At 34.3% G+C, this 23,977-nt stretch overlaps 1 protein-coding gene across 1 annotated transcript in view; it reads right to left on the bottom strand.

Moving 5' to 3' along the window:
• Nucleotides 1-9,965: 9,965 nt before the first annotated feature.
• Nucleotides 9,966-23,977, bottom strand: part of LOC128243372 (E3 ubiquitin-protein ligase rnf213-alpha-like) — a 77,333-nt gene continuing 63,321 nt past the window's right edge. The window contains exons 68-77 of the mRNA XM_052961127.1: nucleotides 23,509-23,699; nucleotides 23,037-23,142; nucleotides 22,835-22,941; nucleotides 21,660-21,845; nucleotides 21,196-21,444; nucleotides 20,892-21,015; nucleotides 20,230-20,513; nucleotides 13,011-13,119; nucleotides 10,306-10,414; nucleotides 9,966-10,064 (exon numbers count right to left, since the gene is read on the bottom strand). Coding sequence (XP_052817087.1) covers nucleotides 10,385-10,414; nucleotides 13,011-13,119; nucleotides 20,230-20,513; nucleotides 20,892-21,015; nucleotides 21,196-21,444; nucleotides 21,660-21,845; nucleotides 22,835-22,941; nucleotides 23,037-23,142; nucleotides 23,509-23,699 — 1,386 coding nt within the window. The 3' untranslated portion in view covers nucleotides 9,966-10,064; nucleotides 10,306-10,384. The remainder of the gene's footprint in view (nucleotides 10,065-10,305; nucleotides 10,415-13,010; nucleotides 13,120-20,229; nucleotides 20,514-20,891; nucleotides 21,016-21,195; nucleotides 21,445-21,659; nucleotides 21,846-22,834; nucleotides 22,942-23,036; nucleotides 23,143-23,508; nucleotides 23,700-23,977) is intronic.

Raw genomic sequence — 23,977 nt, 5'->3', positions numbered from 1 at the left:
GCTGTTCAATTCAATAGACGTTGTTTGCTTAATTTCATGAAATACCTATATGAGTAATCATCAGTTAAAACAAAAACAAAATCAAAATATCAAATGAAACAGGCGTGGACTGTTGAACTTACCGTTGTTATTTTTAAAGTGAAACACAAAATATTTATACCATCCTGAATTACATATGTTTATAATCATACTTTGCTGTAACTCATGCAACCCTGTTAAAGAAGTGCATTTTCACATGCTCTTTATTGTTGTTAGGCGGTTTTTACTGTGTACTTCTTCATTTAAAAACTCCCTGACATTATAAAATCAATATACTACAAAAGCATTAACAAGGTTTCGTTTGTCATTACACGACCCCTTATTTGAGAGGATAGACATTTTAACGTCCTTCGAGCAGAATATGTACGCACTGCTAAATTAACGTGATAGAAAACGAGCCCCATTTCTACTTATTTGAACAGTTTAAATGTTTTAAGCACCTTAAACCATATCATTGGTCTAAAAACATTAATTTCATACATTAATTTCATTTATTTAACATCGGTATTAGCTATTTTCTTATGATAACACTGTCATGTCAGTTTCTCTATAGGAATTAGGAATATTGTTACATTTAAAACTTAATGAATGTTATGTTATGTTATTTACATGGTTGTAACTATTTCGACAGAATTGATCGGACTAGACTACTATTATATCCTCCGCGCGCATGACAATTTGAGCTGAGCCCATAAGACCAGTTGTATACTTACCTAATTCAGTATCATCTGTTAACTTGTTGTTGATTTCTTGCAAACGCCTATCCAAATCCTACACAGAAAAAAATGAGATAATTATATATCTATAGATCTGAAACGGTTCAAAACAATATCCAATGAAATGATAAATTTAAATTTAAAACAAGCAGTATAAAATAAACCAGATGTCACATCTGTAAAATAGTCAATCAATAATAACAACAATTCGCACACATCGATAAAAAAACGTCATTGTGTAGCCTTTTGATCGAATGTTAGTTCTCATTGTTGAATATCAGCAATGATTAACATATGAAACATATAAAAATATATAACTTTAAAGGATAAAAAGTTCGTTTCTTAAAACAACTATTGACGTTTACATACACTTAATATAACTCTCAATTTTTGTTCAGTTAGAGTTGGTATCAACACATGCTATCAGTGTTATTTCGTTACCAGATCCGCACTTGCCTTAAGTATGTCTTGTAAGAATCTTTCGGAAAATTCTGTTTCCCATTCAGCCCTATCTTCGTTCGTTGTCAGGTTGCAGACAGTTGGTTTTGTCTTGAGGTCTTAAAGAAATTATATTTTATTAGTTTAAACAGACTTTTTTAATTAAATTCACGTATGAACATTAATTACAATCAAAATAAGGGATAGGAAAACAAGTTGGGCAAACCTTTGTAAAACCCTATGGTGAAAATTCAAAGGTAGCAGTTGTAATGGCAGTAATATGTTTTAGAACTATGATGATTTTATTATGAAACTGTATGATCGCTCAGTCTTAAACCCTTTATTATCTAAGGCAGACTGGGTGCGATGCTCATAGTTTCAAACAAGAACTGCATCGTGTCTTTGAAAAGTTTTGCATTTGGTACACTGAATAGTATTGCTCCGTCTACAGATAGAGTTGGGATCCCTTATCATTGAAGTACTTGGTGTTTACCTATTAGTTTATTAGTGTTTGTTGTATTATTAAGTTTCCTCAAGTTAATGCATACTTTGATAAGATTTATCGTTTACGTTTTTACTTTATTAAGGATTGTTGGGATACGAGTGAGGTTTGTGCACGTAAACTGGTTTAAACCCCTAGTAAATTTATTTTTTCTGACCGTTCCAAAGCGGCACCTAACAATCCTTGATAAACACACCTAGTTTATTTAATATATAGTATATATGCACAGTGTTGTTTGCGGAGTTTTGTGCTGTTGTTTCATGTTTCTTGTTTGTGTTTTTTGTTTTTGTGTTCTATGTCTTTGGCGTTTACCCTGTGCCATTAAACGGGGTTAATGTTTAAACCTTTGGCTACTGAGCTTGTTTATGCAGTGTTTCGCATGAATAATGAAGAAATCAGACCTCAACCTATTTGAGTCGGACAGGAGAAACGATGTGTCGCCGCGATAAACAGGTGAATCTTTAAGATGATGTCTTTATTTGATTTATGGGTTAAGTGATCATCATGTAAAAGTTTATTTAGGGTCAGAGCGCATTGAAAGTAAGAAAATAAGACTTGACGCAAATGCTCATTGTTTCTACAGTGCAAAAGGAAATAGGCTACGGTTTCTGATTGGCAGTACAGGCACAAGAATGAGTTAATGAGAGCACAACGATGAAGGTCATGTTTTACTTACCTACAGGAAAGACGAAGCCAGGTGTGAAAAACTTCATTTTTTCTCAGACCAACATTGAAAAGCGGGTTAGGTTTGAGACGTGGAATATAGCGCTCATTTGAAAGTTGTTGTTGTTTTTTGTTTTTTGTTTTTTTGAAAGCTACAAGGGACGGGTGTCAGGAAACAGTTTGGGAAAGGAGATTGCATTCACCAATGACAGAAGAAAGGAATGATATTTGGTAAAGTTGAGATTTGCAAGCGATAGGTTGAATGGAATTGCTGTTTCTGAAAGTATATCTATGACTGGGCTGGTCAGGAGCGCATTCTTGCGATTTACCTTTTTCATTTGTTGCAGTTATTCCGTTAACATTGTAGATTTTAGATTATTATTGTTATAGTATGTTTGGCACCAGTTAAAGTTGTACAACTTTGAGCTGCGTTGACACATTGTTCCAGATCACGTCACCGTACCCGAGCAAGGGCGAATGTTTGTAAGATAGAGCTTTTCGAGAAAGGCTTAAAAAGGAACTAAAGTGTTCGAAGAGAACCGAGCCGTTTCCATGCTTTATTGACAATGGTGTTATATGTGACGTCCACTTATAGTTGTCTATGTACTATGTGTTTCTGTTCAGAAACGGGCTGCCTTCCATGCCTTGGACCAATCGTGCATAGCGTGGAAATCAAAGTTATTGCACAATCAACAGTAACAATTATATGCACTCTAGTGTCCTCAGCAAGATGTCTGACATGGGAACGGATGTGGGAGACTATGTCATTGATACTTATTAGATAGAATAAGGGGCAAAGGATGAATCTTTGGGGGACCCCGAATGAGATGTTTGACCAGTTTGGGTGCAAGTAAGCATGGACTACTCTTTGTTTACGCGGAAACAATTATAAAGTGAACGGACTAAAGAAACTACATTGAATACCGAGATGCAGTGGCTTGAAAAAGTATTTGTGTCATAAACGGTCAAAAGCCATGGATATATCGCAAAAGAACAGCACGGACAACCTTACTTTTGTCGTTGACTTTACAGATGCCATTGTATATGTTAATGAGTTAATTTACCGTTGAATCTCCGCGGATGCAGCAAGATAGAGAGGATGTGAGATATAGTTGCTGACAGACGAGCGCATTCATGCTATTTACCTTTTTCATTTGTTGCAGTAATTCCGTTAGCCATTAGAGTGGACGGCGAGTTTGATTGTTTTTTGTTTTATTTTATTTTATAGTTTCTTAAATATCTTGATCTATTCATTAATATTTATGGGTTCGCTGTTTATTCGTTAAATGCGCTCGTTTTAAAAATCGAGTTTAGCTTTGAATATTTCTCTTGTGAGCTCGTTACGTATGCGTTTAAAGTTTGACAATGCGCTTTCAGTGTTTGTGAATCAATCTTTTATGTCGAGTTTAACGTTATGTATTAATTTGCGGGGATTAGAAGTGAACCCAGGAGTGCCATTTGGGCGGAGAGTTACAACTTTTGATGGGATAGTTTTAAAGGCTGCATTTAATAAGGTTTCATTTTATGAAATCGAAAGCTCGGTCTGAATTGTTACTGTTGTATAATTTTGCTCCAATCAACATTTACAAGTTTGTGTTTAAAACTATCAAAGCAGCCTGGTCGAATCTCAATATTTACCTTTTGATAGTGAAGATTTAATGTTAATTATTTTTTTAAAGAGTAATCGTTTGACAAAAAAAAGTACTAGGTCAGGTATAAAGGGTCCGCTGTGAAAATATGTTCTGAATGGTTCAAGATCATATGAGCAATTAGGGACGATGAATGTTCAGTGAAGTTGGTTGGTTCATTAGTAAGTTGATGTGTGTATTAAGTCTAGCATTATTGTTTGTAGGTGAATCTAAAACATTGACATTAATATATCCGGCTGTAAGTAAAATGTTTGAATTATTTGTGAATGCGTTATCGATGCTCTTTTCTAAGAGTGACCAGTAGTTTTTATTAGAATTTGGGGTCTGTAGATATCTGCGCTGAGGAGTCTTCGGTGCTGTACGGTGCGGTTAACCATGAGAGTTTCAAGACCTATGATTTTAGGATCAGACCTACTAGAACACTGAATACCAGAACAAACGTAGATTGAAGCACCGCCATAACGTAATGGTCTTAAAATCATGGAGCCATGTTTTTGTGAAGATGCGAGTATGAAAGGACTGATCTTTATTCTGTCTAATATAAATCTGGAGTTAGATGCTCATGATATAAATGTGCATAGCACCAAGGCCAGAGTCGATGAGCTCTGAAATGGAAGTCACGGGAACGCTTGATGTCGTTGATAAGGGGCCAGAATTCGGATAAACATCACCTGCTGCGACTAGTATAAAAAGTAAAAGAAACTTCGAAGCATAACAAAACTATTGAGAGAAAATTTCGTTATTGTAAGACTTATCCGATGCAGTTATTTTGGAAACTTCTGAAAGGGCGGTGAATGCACAAGAGCTATCTAAAAGAAATCTATAAGTGACAACGAAACCGGTTACACCTGAGGCGTCAGCTATGGTAACTAGTTAAAAATATCATATAGTGAATATGGCGAGATGCATTAGTTGTAGAGGAGCGCGATAAATGCATAAGGGGTCATAGTAAGTAGTTATACAGTACGCGCGCGATATGTAGATGCCACCTCTGCCAGGATCGTACGCGTGGAGAAGATGGTGGAGGTCCTTAACTACCTGGACTGAACAGAATGGTGATTCGAAACACATACTAGTAATGATGTTGTAAAAGTTGAGGTTGTAGAAAACACCTGTGTTAATGAGGACAATAGGAGTACAAGGTTGACATACAGTAAAGTATTTTCAATGGAAGATTGTATTTGATAAAAAAATACAAGTTGCCATGTCAGCCAATGAATCCAGGATAATTGTATTTATATCTAAGGGGAAGTATGATATAAATTGGGTTCATATGAGTAATACTTATTTCCCTTGCATGTAGAAAACAATGATATTTACAGAAACGAAAGATAGTATAAAATGAGAACACGAGGAAGGCTATACCGACTTAATTTATGCCTGTTATGTTAAGATGAAAGCTATGACGTTACTTTACTTGTTTTACCAAAAACAGTTGTCTGTCATGTATCTAGTTCATATACAGTTATTATATTTTATTTGTATCGTAATATATAAACGCTTTATTTGTTCCAGCACCAAAACACAATTCAGAATCAATCATGATGTTAACAGCAACATGTATCATATATTTTGTACCTTTATCTATATTTCCAAAGATGTGTTGTACAACAAAATGCATAAGTAGTAGTGCGTCATCAAATGTGATCCCCAGTGTGTTGGAAAGATCATTCAAATCCTTCTCCATGTGATTCCAGAAAAATTCTCCAAGCTTCGTCGGCTCAATGGCGGTTTTCACCATTAAACCTAATTCCTGTAACTGACAGCAATTCGCAAGCTCTTATGTCATGAAGATTTGATTTAAGTTCAATATCAAAATTACGTACTGTGCATTAAAACTCTTCGAAAATCAAAGTTTCACAATTTCCCTTCCATTATAAATCTTAAATATTTGAATAATATCAAATATATGATGTATTTATTACCTTTTCTTCGTCGGAAGAACTGTTAAACATGGACATATGAGTGAGAAGGCGAACAATTGCAACATTTGGAGGACGTAGGTTTCGCACTGTCGTTATCGGATTTCTTGTTTCTGGTTTACCGAGGTTATGCCCCTTACTTATGTCGCTGATAAAAACACAACATGATTGATTAGCAAAATTTATAGCCAGATTAATGCTCTTAAACCAGGACGAATGCTTTACCGAACAATCAAGTTGTATAGATGTTTCACGTATAATATTTACCACACGAGTGCAGTACTATTTTTTTAACAATAACACATTCTATAACAAAGTAAATTGAACGATTCAATAAATTATACACTCTATTATGCAATGTCTATTCCAGATAGACAATTAATACGTGCATGTCCGTTTCGTGATAGAATCTCAAATCGTTTCCATTGAATAAAATACTATATTCTATGAATGTCAATATTGCTTTTTCTTTTTGAGGTTTTCTTTGGGGTCATTGTTTAGTTGTAGCACATAAAACTACAAATCAGATAAAGGCAGATACTTAGTTTATTAATCATAAGTATCTGTTGTGAAACAACCAACAATGGCAAAGAGCGAAATAATAGATTGAATAGGACCATATACTAAATATTTATAAACTATATATATATATTTACATGTTTGCACCTTCAATGTCAGAGGCAATAAACACAGTTATATGTTGTCATTATCAAAAAAGACTCAATATAAAAGCGAATGTGTAGTAAACAACGCACACTCTTACCGTTCAAATAAAATATAAAATACGTACGCAGCAGATTTGAGCCGTAAATTGCCTTCCAACGGCTTTGCATAATCTTCTCCTCCGATGGGTGCCTTGCATATATGACATGCTTTAACCCCTCCTTCAGCGGTAACTGCATTCCCGCACTATGAAATCATAGCTTATACAATATACTCATAATCTACACGCATATATTACATTAAAACTATTCATATTTGAATGGAAATTTTGCAGTGTCTAAACCTAAATTTGGTTTACAATGATGTTTTGTTGACATTTTCTTCAAAAATCCTGAACATGTTACTTGCTGCATGGTTCGACCTTAAACAGTTATTCAAAATGCTTTCCTAATGACGTTGTCATATACCAGTGACGATATTACAAGGTATGTACTTGTAAATCAATGAAAATATAAATAATTCAATTATCTCCTGTTTGTATTCCAAAGAACGATTTCTCGTTGACTATTTGACATATATGTTGACGGTTCTACAGGAACACACGCCTCTTTTGGGCTTAAAGTACAGCTTTTCCCCTGTTATTTCATATCCTAACCCAATTAAACTAAATATACTTCTTTTATTTCAAAGATTCGAATGTATGACTTAAAAACAACCAAACACAACATATTTATTACTCTTAATTTCTTTAATGAACATTGAAAACAAAAACAAACAAACAATGCTTTTAAAGTATGTGAATAATGCACGTTGAGTTCATTTCGATAAATGTGAATTAAAAAGATGAAAAGCAAAAAACCCTGTAGTTTAAACGTTTATTCTAAATTTGTTTATTATTTGAGACCCCAATTATCATTTTACCAAATGGACGGTATTTAATATCGGCCTTTTTGTGTCTAAGATTGATGTAGCTAATCGGATCGAGTGGTTTAAAAAAATACCTATAAAACAGTGAATAAAGTATATTAGGTATGGCTATAGGATTGCCTTAGGTCGCATACTGAATATCAACCCAGAACGTCAACAGTAGGCAAATTATGCGCATTTTTTTTGTATCTTAATACGTAACTTTCGAATTTAAAACGAAAACAAACTTGGCGAGTCTTTCGTTATTTTAGTTTTACTCTATTAATTGAACAAAACAAAGTTATTTCATAAATTGTGATAGCTTTAAACGGAACACTTACATTTCCTACAATGAACGGGTGGTTGTTTGGGCACACTGAAACAAATGCAATGTAATAGAATATAATAAAATGTGTCGTCGTCTGCATCGCCGATTCATTTTAATTCCATTACCGCATAGTCAATACCACTGTAGTCATTCACATTTTGGTCACTTGCTTTTAATGCTCCTTGATAGGGACGATGTGAGCTCGAGCATATGACCGTCGGTTAATTATCTAGTCGTCCTACCAACTGAGCTAACTTGTTACCTTGTAAGTGATATCGTTAGCTTTAAAGGCGCACAATAAAGGCTGATGCAGAACTGTTGAGTTCGTTTAGTTTGATGCATTGCCGTGTTTAACTCATTTGTCTTAAACGAAATAAACAAAAAAAGAATACGCATATGATTTAGGTAGAGATTAAAAATATAAGCCTTTATAAAACCTTACCTTTAAATCATGTATGAATGGACATAACGCTTGAAAGTTTGATTGTTTTGTGTATTCACCCTTTAGACCTACACTTTTGGCGATTTTTAATATGCCATTGAAAACTTACTCATAATTTACTACCTTATCTAAACAAGTTACATACAGTAGAGACTTGCACCGTAGTCCCCAGCAGCCTTCATCGCATTCAGTATCGTTTCAAGTTCATCAGTGTTGTATTCTTGCATTGTTGGCAAAATCATGTCCTTATGAAAAACAACAATTGATTGATCGCATTTTTATTGCGTTTATGCTGAGTAAGGCAGGAGGGCACGCGAGCAAATTCTACGAAGCGAGCTAGCACTTCTTGGTCATTTGCTAACTTGCCCTACTGCGTGCATACAGCATTTACATAAGAAAACATGCGATTAATACTTAAACGTTTTTGTTTACACAAAGTACTGAGTAAATATTACAAAATAATTCTCAATTATAAAATTTGATTTACAATGTAAATATTGTAAAACGATGTATACACATGGATAAATGTCACATTGACAATAAAAAATCCAGGACACATTTTTAAATGGTCTGTTTACGAAAAGAAGCATGCTTATCAAAAGATAAAAGTAAAACATGTAATCACAAATGTTATAAAATATTTACCCTGCCATTTTTTGGATCAAACATCAGGACTTGTAGTGGCTGTAATATGGTACCATTTGCTTCAAAACATTTCATCACTGCGACATAGTGTATTAGAAGAAGGCCTATACCCTTCGTTTTCGTGTTATTGCAGTTTTGTACAGTTAGATTACACCAGGATAGGTCCTTTCCAAGTGTCAGTTGAACCTGAAAAACAAAACAAATCTGACTTGAATGAATATAACACAAACCTGTATATAATGATGAGATAAATATCCATCTATCTGCACAATGTCACACCATACCTTAATGTTTTGACAGATTGATTCAAATAAAGTTTGCAATGTTGCATTAGTTATAAACATAATAATATTTATTTAACACACACAGTTTTTCTAGGTTTCAAGTGAGAAAATCACCTCTTCGCAAGACTATGACACAAATAGATCGTAGATGAAACATATATATATACATTCATGAAGTATAACACAAGTATATGGCTCCCTGATTAAAACGAACTTTCATGACCAAATCCGTAATGACCATGTAAAAAAATAACATCAGCAATAATCATCATCAAATTTAAATGGACACCAAATGAAGTCAGCGCTCTATCGTTTGATGATAAAACGGGTATGCATTGGGCATTATAAATATGAGTAGGAGAAACAAAGAAAATCATAGGAATGGCGTCGCTAATCGTGCTCTAGGCAAATAAGAGACTATATATATTTATAAATCACATCCACGTCACTTTTTGAGGCCAATACAAATTAAAAAAGACCACTTTCTATAGACTCTCATAAAACCATTGAACTTATCGTAACAAGGACAACAAATGAAACGTTATATCCAGGTTTCACAGGTACATGTAATAATAACAAGTAAGGTAACTCTACTTAACCTGTTGTGTTAAGGGTGATCCTTCTGGTATTAGTTTGTAGAGTATTTCGCGCGCCTGAAACAGAATGATTGTGTTATATGTAATTGAAAAAAAATGAAAAGGACTGAAATCGTTAATTAATCGGATAATTAAGCACATGTATATATCCATACAACGATGCAAAACTTACCTCCAGTTTTTGCTCATTCTCCTCTTCATCGATGTCCACAAAGGCTGCTTTGCAGAAACTGAGCAAGAAACAAAGCTGCTGAGCAGTACCCTGCATATCCTGGGAAACAAGTTAATTGTTATTTCGATTTTCTAATACATATATTTCAAGACGTTCCGCATGTTATCATTTTGTTCACTTGAAAAGTTCATGAAAATAATATATTTTTATGTTCTTATCACATCAAGTACGATGTCGTATTTAAATGACAAAAAACGTTGCGGTTCAAACTGGATTTCATCTCAGTAGTTTTTGCAGTTTCAAACAGAACAAAAACGATCAACAAATACTTTATCAATACCTTGAAAATGTCAGCTCCTGCATCGACCTTTCCCGTTCGAAGTGCATGCAATATTACAGTCCGCATTTGAATGTACATATCACCAATAACCAGATATCTGTCTGTCTCCCTTCAAATGATACAGAAACGTATACAATTGATGTCAGTTTCTATAGTGATTTAACACTACTTTCAAAGCGTAGCGCAAATTGAATTTCATAGGTTTTGCTTAAAATATATATACAATTGTAATGACAAATTGTGGGAATTACAACAATAGTGTATGTAGCAATAAAAGTAATGCTAAACTGAACTCTGCGGAGTTTTCTGCACTAAACAGGCTACGCATATATTTTGTGCACTAGGGTATACAATTACAACTTTGGTTCACCGAACTGGCAAATGGTTAAATCTAAAAGATCAGGAAGTAATATTTTACTAGTTAGAGTCAGCCCTTATTCCTTTGAATGTTGTCGCTAAGAATGCTTATAAACCTCGTACAACATATTAAGACTTAAATGAAACGTCTTTACTTATCGATTGCTGTCACATATGTGAAAATTGGAAAGCTACAGGCACGCCTCTGCTTTATTTAATAATATGATGATGGATTCTAAGGGAAACAGTTTGTGTGTAACATAAAACATGAACAGTGCAACATCCATTCCATTTATTCACTTTTGTGTATGTAAAGTGTATGTGCAGACCTGATTTATTGTTAAATTATTTTTTATAACTTCTAAATATATTATTGCACCTTGCAGCTGGTCAGAGGGTTTTGTAATACCATAACATAAAAAGGGCTCTATAAATGATTAGAAAAACAATCGGTAAATTACATTGTTATGCACTCTAGGTAAACTTTTACACGAACATTAAAAAATAGATTGTATTATTGGGCAGAAGAATATGGGGTTTATAAAGAAGTACAAAAGTGGATTTCGTGCTAATATGAGTACATTTGATAATGCTTTTGTGTTACATGGTTTAATTACACATATTTTGAATGAAGGTAAACAATTATATTGTGCTTTTATTGATTTTACTAAAGCTTTTGCTTATGTTGTTAGGGAGAACTTGTGAATGAAAATTATGAATTTGGAAATAGAGAGACATATATAGAAACATAATTGTCATCATTATATCTATGTACTTGTCTATAAAATCAAGGGAAACAATGTTATGAACTAAGTGATCAATTTGATTGTGTGTTAGGGGTGCGTCAAGGTGAATGTTTGTCTTCGTCTTCATTTAGCATGCTTTTGAATGACATCAAAGATTCTTTTAACTCAAGTTGCTTAGAAGATTTAGAGGTTGATGTGTTTAAAATGATTCTTAAGAGGTTGGTGTGTTCAAAATGTAATACGCAGACGGCATAGTTATTTATGCAAAAAGTATTGAGGAATTACAATTAAGTTTAAATACACTTGACTCTTATTGCAATCGTTGTAAACTTGTTGTTAATACCAGGAAAAGTAAAGTAATGATTTTAAGGAAAGGAGGTTGCCTACCTAGAAACAATGTGTTTTATTATAAAACTGAAATTATTGATATCGTAAGTAAGTCTACATATTTAGGTATTGTTTTTACCACTTCGAGGTCATTTTTGAAGTACAAAAATGTAAAGCTGGCCAAACACTTAAAGGCATTTTCGCAATGAATAATTACAGATCTATCAGTGAGTCATAGAATGGAACTTTTTGATAAACTTATTACTCTTATTTTATTCTATGTAAGTGAGGTCTAGGGCTGGAATGAGATCAGTTTATTCAGGGCTGGAATGGAAGAATACAGGATTTTACCAGGGATTTTTTTTATAGATTTATAACTTGTTTTAAGCCTCAGCCATATTAAGATGTAATAAATATTATTAAATTTTGAATAGCTTTAGCAAAATTACGAGTTTCCTCACATAAACTATGTATAGAGACTGGTAGATGGGCTAGACCTGTATCAAAACCTGTACATGAGAGAAAATGTATCGAATGTAATATTTTAGAAGACGAATACCATTTTGTTATTGGATGTCCATTGTATAATGTTATTCGAAAATCTCTATTGCCTTCCTATTATTTACGACATCCTAGTATGCATAAATTTATAGAGTTAATTAACACTAAAAATTAAAGAACATTGAAGAATTTGAGTGTATTTGTTTATAAAGCTTTTCACATTATGTCAAATAGTCATTTTGTAACAGCCTAGTATAATAGGCATTATCATAGGTTGTCCATAAACTCTTCTGTTGTTGAGATATGATTTCATGCACGTAGATTTCTAAAGGTAGAACATTGTCAATTGTACATACTGTATTTGAAATGTATACATATATATGTATTACATTTTCCTTTTCAATCCTATTTCAACATAAGCATATAAAACTTCACAAACATGCATATACAAATTATTTACATTAATATCTTTCCTGTATACACTAATAGGTAATTATATTTTCGCACTGAAATTGAAAGGGAAGATGTTTTATAAATTCGGAAAAGTAAGAGTAAAATTACTCGAAAAGTTGTTTTATAAATGTGTGCATGTTCTATATCTAATTTTGTATGACATTTATTAGTTAATATGTTATTGCACAAGTACATATTATATGTCACCATTGTGCACTTTATCCTTCATGGGTCTACGACCTTCTGGTTTATTATGATTAAAACTTGAAAAATGAGATTGCGTTTGTATCACATTTTGGAAATAATGATAAAGCGTCATACCTGTTGAAAATGCATGTCCACCCAGTTTAATGCTTCCGCAGTACTATCGCACAGACTTTGGTATGTCGCACATCCGTATTTTCGGCAAATGTACTTCACTAAAAAGCGCCTGAAAATAAATTCCTTTCAGTTAATGTACAGACAGAATGAAATCTCGATCACACAACGTAAAATATTTTCGGATTCCCGCACCATGCTCAGTTAATTGAACCAAACATTTGCCTTAAAATGGCACTCTACAACATACACATGAATTTGTAAATTAGACATGATCCTGCAAAGCAAGTTATAAATTAAACACCTATATCTCGTTTTTTTGCAATTTTTAGGATAAATACATTATTAAATGAGAGTCAGTGCCCGTACAAACCCATCAATAGTTACAAAGTCCAAACACTGCAAAATATACCTCTGAACGCGATAGACCTTTAAGTATGACCATGAGCACTTAGTGAGAGCATGATGTATATTCGTGAATAACTTTCCATTGGGCTATTAAAAATAATGAAGTTTAATTGAAACCACATATAAACAAGAGGGCCATGATGGCCCTGTATCGCTCACCTGTAGCTTTGCTAAATAAAGTAAACATTCTGACCTATTATCATAAAAAATTAGGCTAAAATTGTGATCTCTATTGTGTTCACAAGGTTTTTTTACTAATTGACCTAGTGACCTAGTTATTGACCGCGGATGGACCAATGTCGAACTTGACCTAGATGTTATAGAAATGATCATTCTGACCAAGTTGCATTAACATTAGGCTAAAATTGTGACCTCTATTGTGTTCACAAGGTTTTTCTACTAATTGACCTAGTGACCTAGTTATTGACCGCGAATGACCCAATATCGAACTTGACCTATTTTGTTCTAGAGATGATCATTCTGACCAAGTTGAATTGAGATAAGCCTAAAATTGTGACCTCTATTGTGTTCACAAGGTTTTTCTACTAATTTACCTAGTGACCTAGTTTTTGACTTGGGTTGACCCAATATGGAACTTGACCTAGCTTATGTTAAGATGATCATTCTGACCAAGTTTCATTAAGATTAGGCTAAAACTGTGACCTCTATTGTGTTCACAAGATTTTTTTACTATCTGACCTAGTGACCTAGTTATTGACCGCGGATGACCCAATGTGGAACTTGACCTAGATTTTATAAAGATGATCAGTCTGACCAAGTTTCATAAAGATTAGGCTAAAATTGTGACCTCTATTGTGTTCATAAGGTTTTTCTAATATCTGACCTAGTGACCTAGTTATTGACTGCGGATGACCCAATATCGAACATGACCCAGATTTTATAGAGATGATCATTCTGACCAAGTTGCATTAACATTAGGCTAAAATTGTGACCTCTATTGTGTTCACAAGGTTTTCTACTAATTGACCTATTGACCTAGTTATTGACGGTAAATGACCCAATATCGAACTTGACCTAGATTTTATAGAGATGATCATTCTGACCAAGTTACATTTAGATTAGGCTTAAGTTGTGACCTCTATTGTGTTCACAAGGTTTTTATACTAATTGACCTAGTGACCTAGTTATTGACCGCGAATGACCCAATATCGAACTTGACCTATATTTTTCTAGAGATGATCATTCTGACCAAGTTGAATTGAGTTAAGCCTAAAATTGTGACCTCTATTGTGTTCACAAGGTTTTTCTACTAATTGACCTAGTGACCTAGTTTTTGACCTGGGTTGACCCAATATGGAACTTGACCTAGCTTATGTTAAGATGATCATTCTGACCAAGTTTCATTAAGATTTTTTTACTAATTGACCTAGTGACCTAGTTATTGACCGCGGATGGACCAATGTCGAACTTGACCTAGATGTTATAGAAATGATCATTCTGACCAAGTTGCATTAAGATTAGGCTAAAATTGTGACCTCTATTGTGTTCATAAGGTTTTTCTAATATCTGACCTAGTGACCTAGTTATTGACCGCAGATGACCCAATATCGAACATGACCCAGATTTTATAGAGATGATCATTCTGACCAAGTTGCATTAACATTAGGCTAAAATTGTGACCTCTATTGTGTTCACAAGGTTTTTCTACTAATTGACCTAGTGACCTAGTTATTGACCGCGAATGACCCAATATCAAACTTGACCTATATTGTTCTAGAGATGATCATTCTGACCAAGTTGAATTGAGATAAGCCTAAAATTGTGACCTCTATTGTGTTCACAAGGTTTTTCTACTAATTTACCTAGTGACCTAGTTTTTGACTTGGGTTGACCCAATATGGAACTTGACCTAGCTTATGTTAAGATGATCATTCTGACCAAGTTTCATTAAGATTAGGCTAAAACTGTTACCTCTATTGTGTTCACAAGGTTTTTTTTACTATCTGACCTAGTGACCTAGTTATTGACCGCGGATGACCCAATGTAGAACTTGACCTAGATTTTATAAAGATGATCAGTCTGACCAAGTTTCATAAAGATTAGGCTAAAATTGTGACCTCTATTGTGTTCACAAGGTTTTTGTACTAATTGACCTAGTGACCTAGTTATTGACCGTGAATGACCCAATATCAAACTTGACCTACATTTTATAGCGATGATCATTCTGACCAAGTTGCATTGAGATTAGGCTAAAATTGTGACCTCTAATGTGTTCACAAGGTATTTCTACTAATTGACCTACTGACCTAGTTTTTGACCCCAGATGACCCAATATCGAACTTGACCTAGATTTCAAAGAGATGATCAGTCTGACCAAGTTTCATAAAGATAAAGTCAAAATTGTGACCTCTGTTGTGTTCACAAGGTTTTTCTAATAATTGACCTAGTGACCTAGTTATTGACTGCGGATGACCCAATATCGAACATGACCTAGATTTTATAGAGATGATTATTCTGACCAACTTGCATTGAGATTAGGCTAAAATTGTGACCTCTATTGTGTTCACAAGGTTTTTGTACTAATTGACCTAGTGACCTAGTTGTTGACCGCGGATGACCCAATATCGAACTTGACCTACATTTTATAGAGATGATCATTCTGACCAAGTTGCATTGAGATTAGGCTAAAATTGTGACCTCTATTGTGTTCACAAGGTTTTTGTACTAATTGACCTAGTGACCTAGTTATTGACTGCGTATGACCCAATATCGAACTTGACCTACATTTTATAGCGATGATCATTCTGACCAAGTTGCATTAAGATTAACCTAAAATTGTGACCTCTATTGTGTTCACAAGGTTTTTGTACTAATTGACCTAGTGACCTAGTTATTCACCGCGGATGACCCAATATCGAACTTGACCTAGATTTTATAGAGATGATCATTCTGACCAAAATGCATTGAGATTAGGCTAAAATTGTGACCTCTATTGTGTTCACAAGGTATTTCTACTAATTGACCTACTGACCTAGTTTTTGACCCCAGATGACCCAATATCGAACTTGACCTAGATTTCAAAGAGATGATCAGTCTGACCAAGTTTCATAAAGATTAGGTCAAAATTGTGACCTCTGTTGTGTTCACAAGGTTTTTCTAATAATTGACCTAGTGACCTAGTTATTGACCGCGGATGACCCAATATCGAACTTGACCTAGATTTTATAGAGATGATTATTCTGACCAACTTGCAATGAGATTAGGCTAAAATTGTGACCTCTATTGTGTTCACAAGGTTTTTGTACTAATTGACCTAGTGACCTAGTTGTTGACCGCGGATGACCCAATATCGAACTTGACCTACATTTTATAGAGATGATCATTCTGACCAAGTTGCATTGAGATTAGGCTAAAATTGTGACCTCTATTGTGTTCACAAGGTTTTTCTACTAATTGACCTAGTGACCTAGTTTTTGACCTGGGTAGACCCAATATGGAACTTGACCTAGCTTATGTTAAGATGATCATTCTGACCAAGTTTCATTAAGATAAGGCTAAAATTGTGACCTCTATTGTGTTCACAAGGTTTTTCTAAAAATTGACCTAGTGACCTAGTTATTGACTGCGTATGACCCAATATCGAACTTGACCCAGATTTTATAGAGATGATCACTCTGACCAAGTTGCATTAAGATTAGCCTAAAATTGTGACCTCTATTGTGTTCACAAGGTTTTTGTACTAATTGACCTAGTGACCTAGTTATTGACCGCGGATGACCCAATATCGAACTTGACCTAGATTTTATAGAGATGATCATTCTGACCAAAATGCATTGAGATTAGGCTAAAATTGTGACCTCTATTGTGTTCACAAGGTTTTTGTACTAATTGACCTAGTGACCTAGTTATTGACCGTGAATGACCCAATATCAAACTTGACCTACATTTTACAGCGATGATCATTCTGACCAATTTGCATTTAGATTAGGCTAAAATTGTGACCTCTATTGTGTTCACAAGGTTTTTCTACTAATTGACCTAGTGACCTAGTTATTGACCGCGGATGACCCAATATCAAACTTGACCTAGATTTTATAGAGATGATCATTCTGACCAAGTTGCATTGAGATTAGGCTAAAATTGTGACCTCTAATGTGTTCACAAGGTTTTTGTACTAATTGACCTAGTGACCTAGTTGTTGACCGCGGATGACCCAATATCGAACTTGACCTACATTTTATAGAGATGATCATTCTGACCAAGTTGCATTGAGATTAGGCTAAAATTGTGACCTCTATTGTGTTCACAAGGTTTTTCTACTAATTGACCTAGTGACCTAGTTTTTGACCTGGGTTGACCCAATATGGAACTTGACCTAGCTTATGTTAAGATGATCATTCTGACCAAGTTTCATTAAGATAAGACTAAAATTGTGACCTCTATTTTGTTCACAAGGTTTTTCTAATAATTGACCTAGTGACCTAGTTATTGACTGCGTATGACCCAATATCGAACTTGACCCAGATTTTATAGAGATGATCATTCTGACCAAGTTGCATTAAGATTAGCCTAAAATTGTGACCTCTATTGTGTTCACAAGGTTTTTGTACTAATTGACCTAGTGACCTAGTTATTGACCGCGGATGACCCAATATCGAACTTGACCTAGATTTTATAGAGATGATCATTCTGACCAAGTTGCATTGAGATTAGGCTAAAATTGTGACCTCTATTGGTTTCACAAGGTTTTTGTACTAATTGACCTAGTGACCTAGTTATTGACCGTGAATGACCCAATATCAAACTTGACCTACATTTTACAGCGATGATCATTCTGACCAATTTGCATTGAGATTAGGCTAAAATTGTGACCTCTATTGTGTTCACAAGGTTTTTCTACTAATTGACCTAGTGACCTAGTTATTGACCGTGAATGACCCAATATCAAACTTGACCTACATTTTACAGCGATGATCATTCTGACCAATATGCATTTAGATTAGGCTAAAATTGTGACCTCTATTGTGTTCACAAGGTTTTTCTACTAATTGACCTAGTGACCTAGTTATTGACCGCGGATGACCCAATATCAAACTTGACCTAGATTTTATAGAGATGATCATTCTGACCAAGTTGCATTGAGATTAGGCTAAAATTGTGACCTCTAATGTGTTCACAAGGTTTTTGTACTAATTGACCTAGTGACCTAGTTGTTGACCGCGGATGACCCAATATCGAACTTGACCTACATTTTATAGAGATGATCATTCTGACCAAGTTGCATTGAGATTAGGCTAAAATTGTGACCTCTATTGTGTTCACAAGGTTTTTCTACTAATTGACCTAGTGACCTAGTTTTTGACCTGGGTTGACCCAATATGGAACTTGACCTAGCTTATGTTAAGATGATCATTCTGACCAAGTTTCATTAAGATAAGGCTAAAATTGTGACCTCTATTTTGTTCACAAGGTTTTTCTAATAATTGACCTAGTGACCTAGTTATTGACTGCGTATGACCCAATATCGAACTTGACCCAGATTTTATAGAGATGATCATTCTGACCAAGTTGCATTAAGATTAGCCTAAAATTGTGACCTCTATTGTGTTCACAAGGTTTTTGTACTAATTGACCTAGTGACCTAGTTATTGACCGCGGATGACCCAATATCGAACTTGACCTAGATTTTATAGAGATGATCATTCTGACCAAGTTGCATTGAGATTAGGCTAAAATTGTGACCTCTATTGGTTTCACAAGGTTTTTGTACTAATTGACCTAGTGACCTAGTTATTGACCGTGAATGACCCAATATCAAACTTGACCTACATTTTACAGCGATGATCATTCTGACCAATTTGCATTGAGATTAGGCTAAAATTGTGACCTCTATTGTGTTCACAAGGTTTTTCTACTAATTGACCTAGTGACCTAGTTATTGACCGCGGATGACCCAATATCGAACTTGACCTACATTTTATAGAGATGATCATTCTGACCAAGTTGCATTGAGATTAGGCTAAAATTGTGACCTCTAATGTGTTCACAAGGTATTTCTACTAATTGACCTACTGACCTAGTTTTTGACCCCAGATGACCCAATATCGAACTTGACCTAGATTTTATAGAAATGATCAGTCTGACCAAGTTTCATAAAGATTAGGTCAAAATTGTGACCTCTGTTGTGTTCACAAGGTTTTTCTAATAATTGACCTAGTGACGATATTCTTAGAACAAAATTATTTAAATGGTTTTAAGTAATTCGGGATGTTACTTTGTTAGCCTGCTGTAATGAATTTGGTTTCACAAAACAATGAATAACCTTGACAATGCCTTTCTTACTAAGAACCATTTCCGCGAAAAACAGATACAAATAAGGTTAAAATCTAAATTAAACATCGAATGAAAAGTACGCCCGATGAGGTGTTGGAACTCACGACCGATTGAATACTAGCAAGGTTCTTAATAAAAAATATAATGAATATCATGTATAGCGGTACCACGTCTAACACATTTTGAACATACAATATCACAAAACAATTAGGACAATCTATACATACATACAAAACTCTGTTTTGCTACATGTTTCAAGAATGATTTAAACCAAAGAAATTATTGATGTCTTGTCAGATTTGATAGTGTCAATAAAGTTATGCCACGCTACTTCGTTCACTTACTGTAATAAAAAGCTACTTTTTGAAACATTACTAAAATAAGAATATAGCAGGTACTCTAATCGTGTTTTGATACAGATGTGTAATCATTATGTTCACAAAAAAATGAGTTTATGTTGCAAACCTAACTTCAGTTAAACAACAACGAATATTTAGTTCAAACAATTAAAAATGAATACTTAGGCAATGTAGAGCAATTTCTGCAAAACGTGTTGGCTTCTCGCAGCAAAGTGACTTCATTGACATCAACAACTTCTTCCGTAGATTGAGCATTCCGTTCGAGACACTGTGCTGTAAAAGTTAAAGCTGCCCTTATGTTGGCAATAACTTTCACTTTTTCCAAAGAAATTCCAGGGCCATTCAATGTTTCTATGGCATCAGCAAATATCTGTTTTGCGATTTGACAACACACAGCCACACCTTCCTGCTTCTGTTTCGAAAGCATATCCAACATCAAAGCATCCTGTAATACGTGTATATATGTTTTGTTATGTATTTATTAATTCAATTGCTATTATGAGAGTTGTTCCCTAAAACGTGCATATACTACTTGTAAAATTGAACTTTTCCCTATATAAGTAAGGACATATATATTAGCAATATATAGGAGGGGGGGGGGAGAAAATGTTTATTTAAAGATTTGTTGTTTTTTTTAATTTAGTCGTTAATTACGGTCCTATTTGCACATATGGTTAATATGTTTTTGTCACATTAGCCAGAACAGAGAATGGCACATGTATGTGCGAACGGTAAATGTGATAACTTGAACGGGTGTCAGCTTTTATTAATTCAATACTAGATCATGAAATCATACAGGGAATAAAACCTGAGTGAATAATACCTCTAAACAGTGAATAACTAGTAAGCACAAATTGGTCATGTACGTCCTGGCCTCTTCTTGCTCACCGATCGTCTTTCCTGCGTTGTCGAAATATTCCTTCAGTTCACCAGTGACGTGCGACTCACTAGAACAGTGAATTATGTTTATAGTAGAATGATCAGTTCCTAGGACTATCATATTACCGTAAAATTTCCGAAAAATATTTTTTTGCATTTAGGAAAAAATACTACTTTCTAAAACTTCAGATCAAAGATTCCTTGGTATTTACTTTGTAACAACACAATGCATTTTCCTTTTCTGGTACCTTGTTTTTATCATCAGCTGCAACAGGTAAGATCGGAAAACTGGATTCAGGTCTACGCCAGTATTGAAGATGTTCATGTTTTTTGTAAATCGTTTCCCTTCCTTAGAAACAAAAGTTATATAACCAAGCAATTTTGAAATAACCGCTTTGCTTGGTGCAGTGTTATCCGCAAAACATAACTGTGAAACTATATTCATAAAGAACGAGTTGCATCTCCGTTGATAGTAGCCTAATCGTTGAATGGCTGCCCTGATAGGAAAAACAGTTTTAACATTATAATACTGAAATTAAGGAGATATATTATTTCGTAGTAAATATTCAATGTTTAAGGGGCAATAAGTGTGTAAAACTCCGGCGAAAGTTTTTAAACGTTTACTTGATATACCATAGGTTTAGTGTGCGTAAATGGTGTATAAATGCTCTGCATATATAACAATGTAATTGAACATATATAAAGGTGGTACCAATTTTCTTGAGACTGTTCCGGACTCCAGGTGTCTGGAATTACTTCTTGGCAGTCGACACATTGTTTTGCCTGCGGCAAGGCAATCTTTTCGTTATAACACCCATTGCAGAGCAAATGTTTGCATGGCAACGTAACTGGAGGTCCTTCTATATTTGTGCCACAAATGCAGCATGCCATTTCGTCCCTACGTGTATAATTACCATTTATGTTAAACCAGCCAATGCACTTAGTATTAAACTTTTACAATAATTACTGACTACAGTAAATGTGGCATTGGCCATGAAGATGCGAAGACGAAACATGTGTTCTGCTGTTATTTTATTTAAAAATTGACTATAAGAACAAGTGAGTAGTCATTTGATAATATTTGAAGTAAAACCATATTTAATTTCTGAAAAAAAGAACATTGATTGCAGAATTTGCCATCATCATCATCATCATCATCATCATCATCATCAACACTATTATCATCATCACCACCACCATTACCTTTGTCAACAAAAACATCAGCATGGTCAAACCAGGACATTATAAATATCGTCCTTTTCGAATTTCTTTACATCTGATGATGATGTTTGTCAATATGATGATGTTGATGATGCTACTGATGGTATATACACAATTGTAGTGCTTTTCTGTTCCTTTGATATGCTTTAAAGGCGCACAATATAATTTGGTGCATAGAAAATGTTGTTGTTGTTTTTAATGCAATATCGTGTTACACTTATTTGACTTTAATGATCAAAACAAAACAAAACCATATGATTTAATTATTTAAATAATTATTTAATTTTACAGCCATTATTTGGTAATGTACAAAGTAAGAAGTCGACTTAAAAATCCAACGAGTTGTAAGGACTAACCGTTTACCAAATAACGTTACACTGGTATGCGTATTTCAAATATTAAATCATTTGTTTCACCTCTGACTCCGGGGTGTGACCTTCTCCTTTAAGGAAAGTAGCGGAAGCAAGCTCTTTGCAATACAGTCAATAATTTAGACATTTTTTTTTCAAATCTATATTATAAGTGAATAGTTACGGTGCGAAAAACACTTGAGCTAACTCATGTCATCCGATTCAAATGTAAGATTATTGCAGTTCAGTCGACACATTTTGATATCCAATGAGGAGTAAGATACTCAAATTAGTCCAAAATGGAAGTCTCACTTACACCAAATATATTTTTCCTGCGATTTTGCTGCAGAATTTGAGGAAGGTTTCGATCGACTCAAGACCGGTAATTTCTTTAAATGAAGATATATTTCCCTTTTCCAGTTTCTGAAATATAATTCAACATATTTTACTCATGTTTATAAATACTGAATTTTAATCACTGATGCTACAAATCTATTGAAAAGATAACGTATACTTACGTTCCAAAGGGGCGAACACTGTTTGACTGTTGCTTTGGTATCATCTTCAGAGATACAGACATGTTCAATAAACAGCTTCATAACTGATATTCGACACCAAATTGACCTAGTGGTAAAAAAGGGTTGTGTCTTAATTTCCCTTATGCATCATTAGAAAATACATGACTGTACAAAAGCCGAAAAATAAACACGTACTCTTTATTAATAACTACACTTGTTAACGAAATCTCGTATCGGTTTTGTAAGAGTGAATACCTGCCATACCTGATTGTTTTTATGACATTATTTATACCTATTTGACATTTACCCCAAAATGACTTTTCATTGTAAAAGAGGTAAGGCTGCAAATGACCGTGGTTTAAGTTTATGCCGTTCCGTAACCACAAGTGATATAATATAGTTAATGTCTACTTGTACTGCACTGTTCCGTAGGTAGTATTTGATAAACATAAAAATATATATTAAGAAATACTTTGCAACTGTGATGGTATCTTCTATTTCCGTTGGTTTTTCATCAGTTTTGGTGAGAAATGAAAGAACGTTCTCAACAGCAGGTCGACATGACTGAACCTTGTGAAGCCAGGTTATCATTGCAACCCGATCCGTCAAATCAGACTTTTGTGGTTTTATTGTATGAAGAAGCTTCGCTAATCCGTTTGCCAACTGCAAAAAAGAAAATATCAATACATTTACGGAAATCAATTCAAAACAATGGAAATCATAGGGACAAGCGTATTAGCCTAAGTTAAGCCAATATCATGTTTAAATAATACAATGTGTACTCCATGGACTATGCATTCACCAAAACAAACCCAGACAATCTTTGAAAACTGCACTAAACATTGTAAGGAGCGTGTATATGGTTTAATTTATGCATGTTGTGGCAGGAAACGCAATACATTTAATAAATTTTTGTGATATGTTAAATTGATATTTAGACA

Source organism: Mya arenaria, chromosome 8 (assembly GCF_026914265.1).
Source record: "Mya arenaria isolate MELC-2E11 chromosome 8, ASM2691426v1".
NCBI lineage: Eukaryota > Metazoa > Mollusca > Bivalvia > Myida > Myidae > Mya > Mya arenaria.
This window is presented reverse-complemented; position numbering and strand designations above follow the sequence as displayed.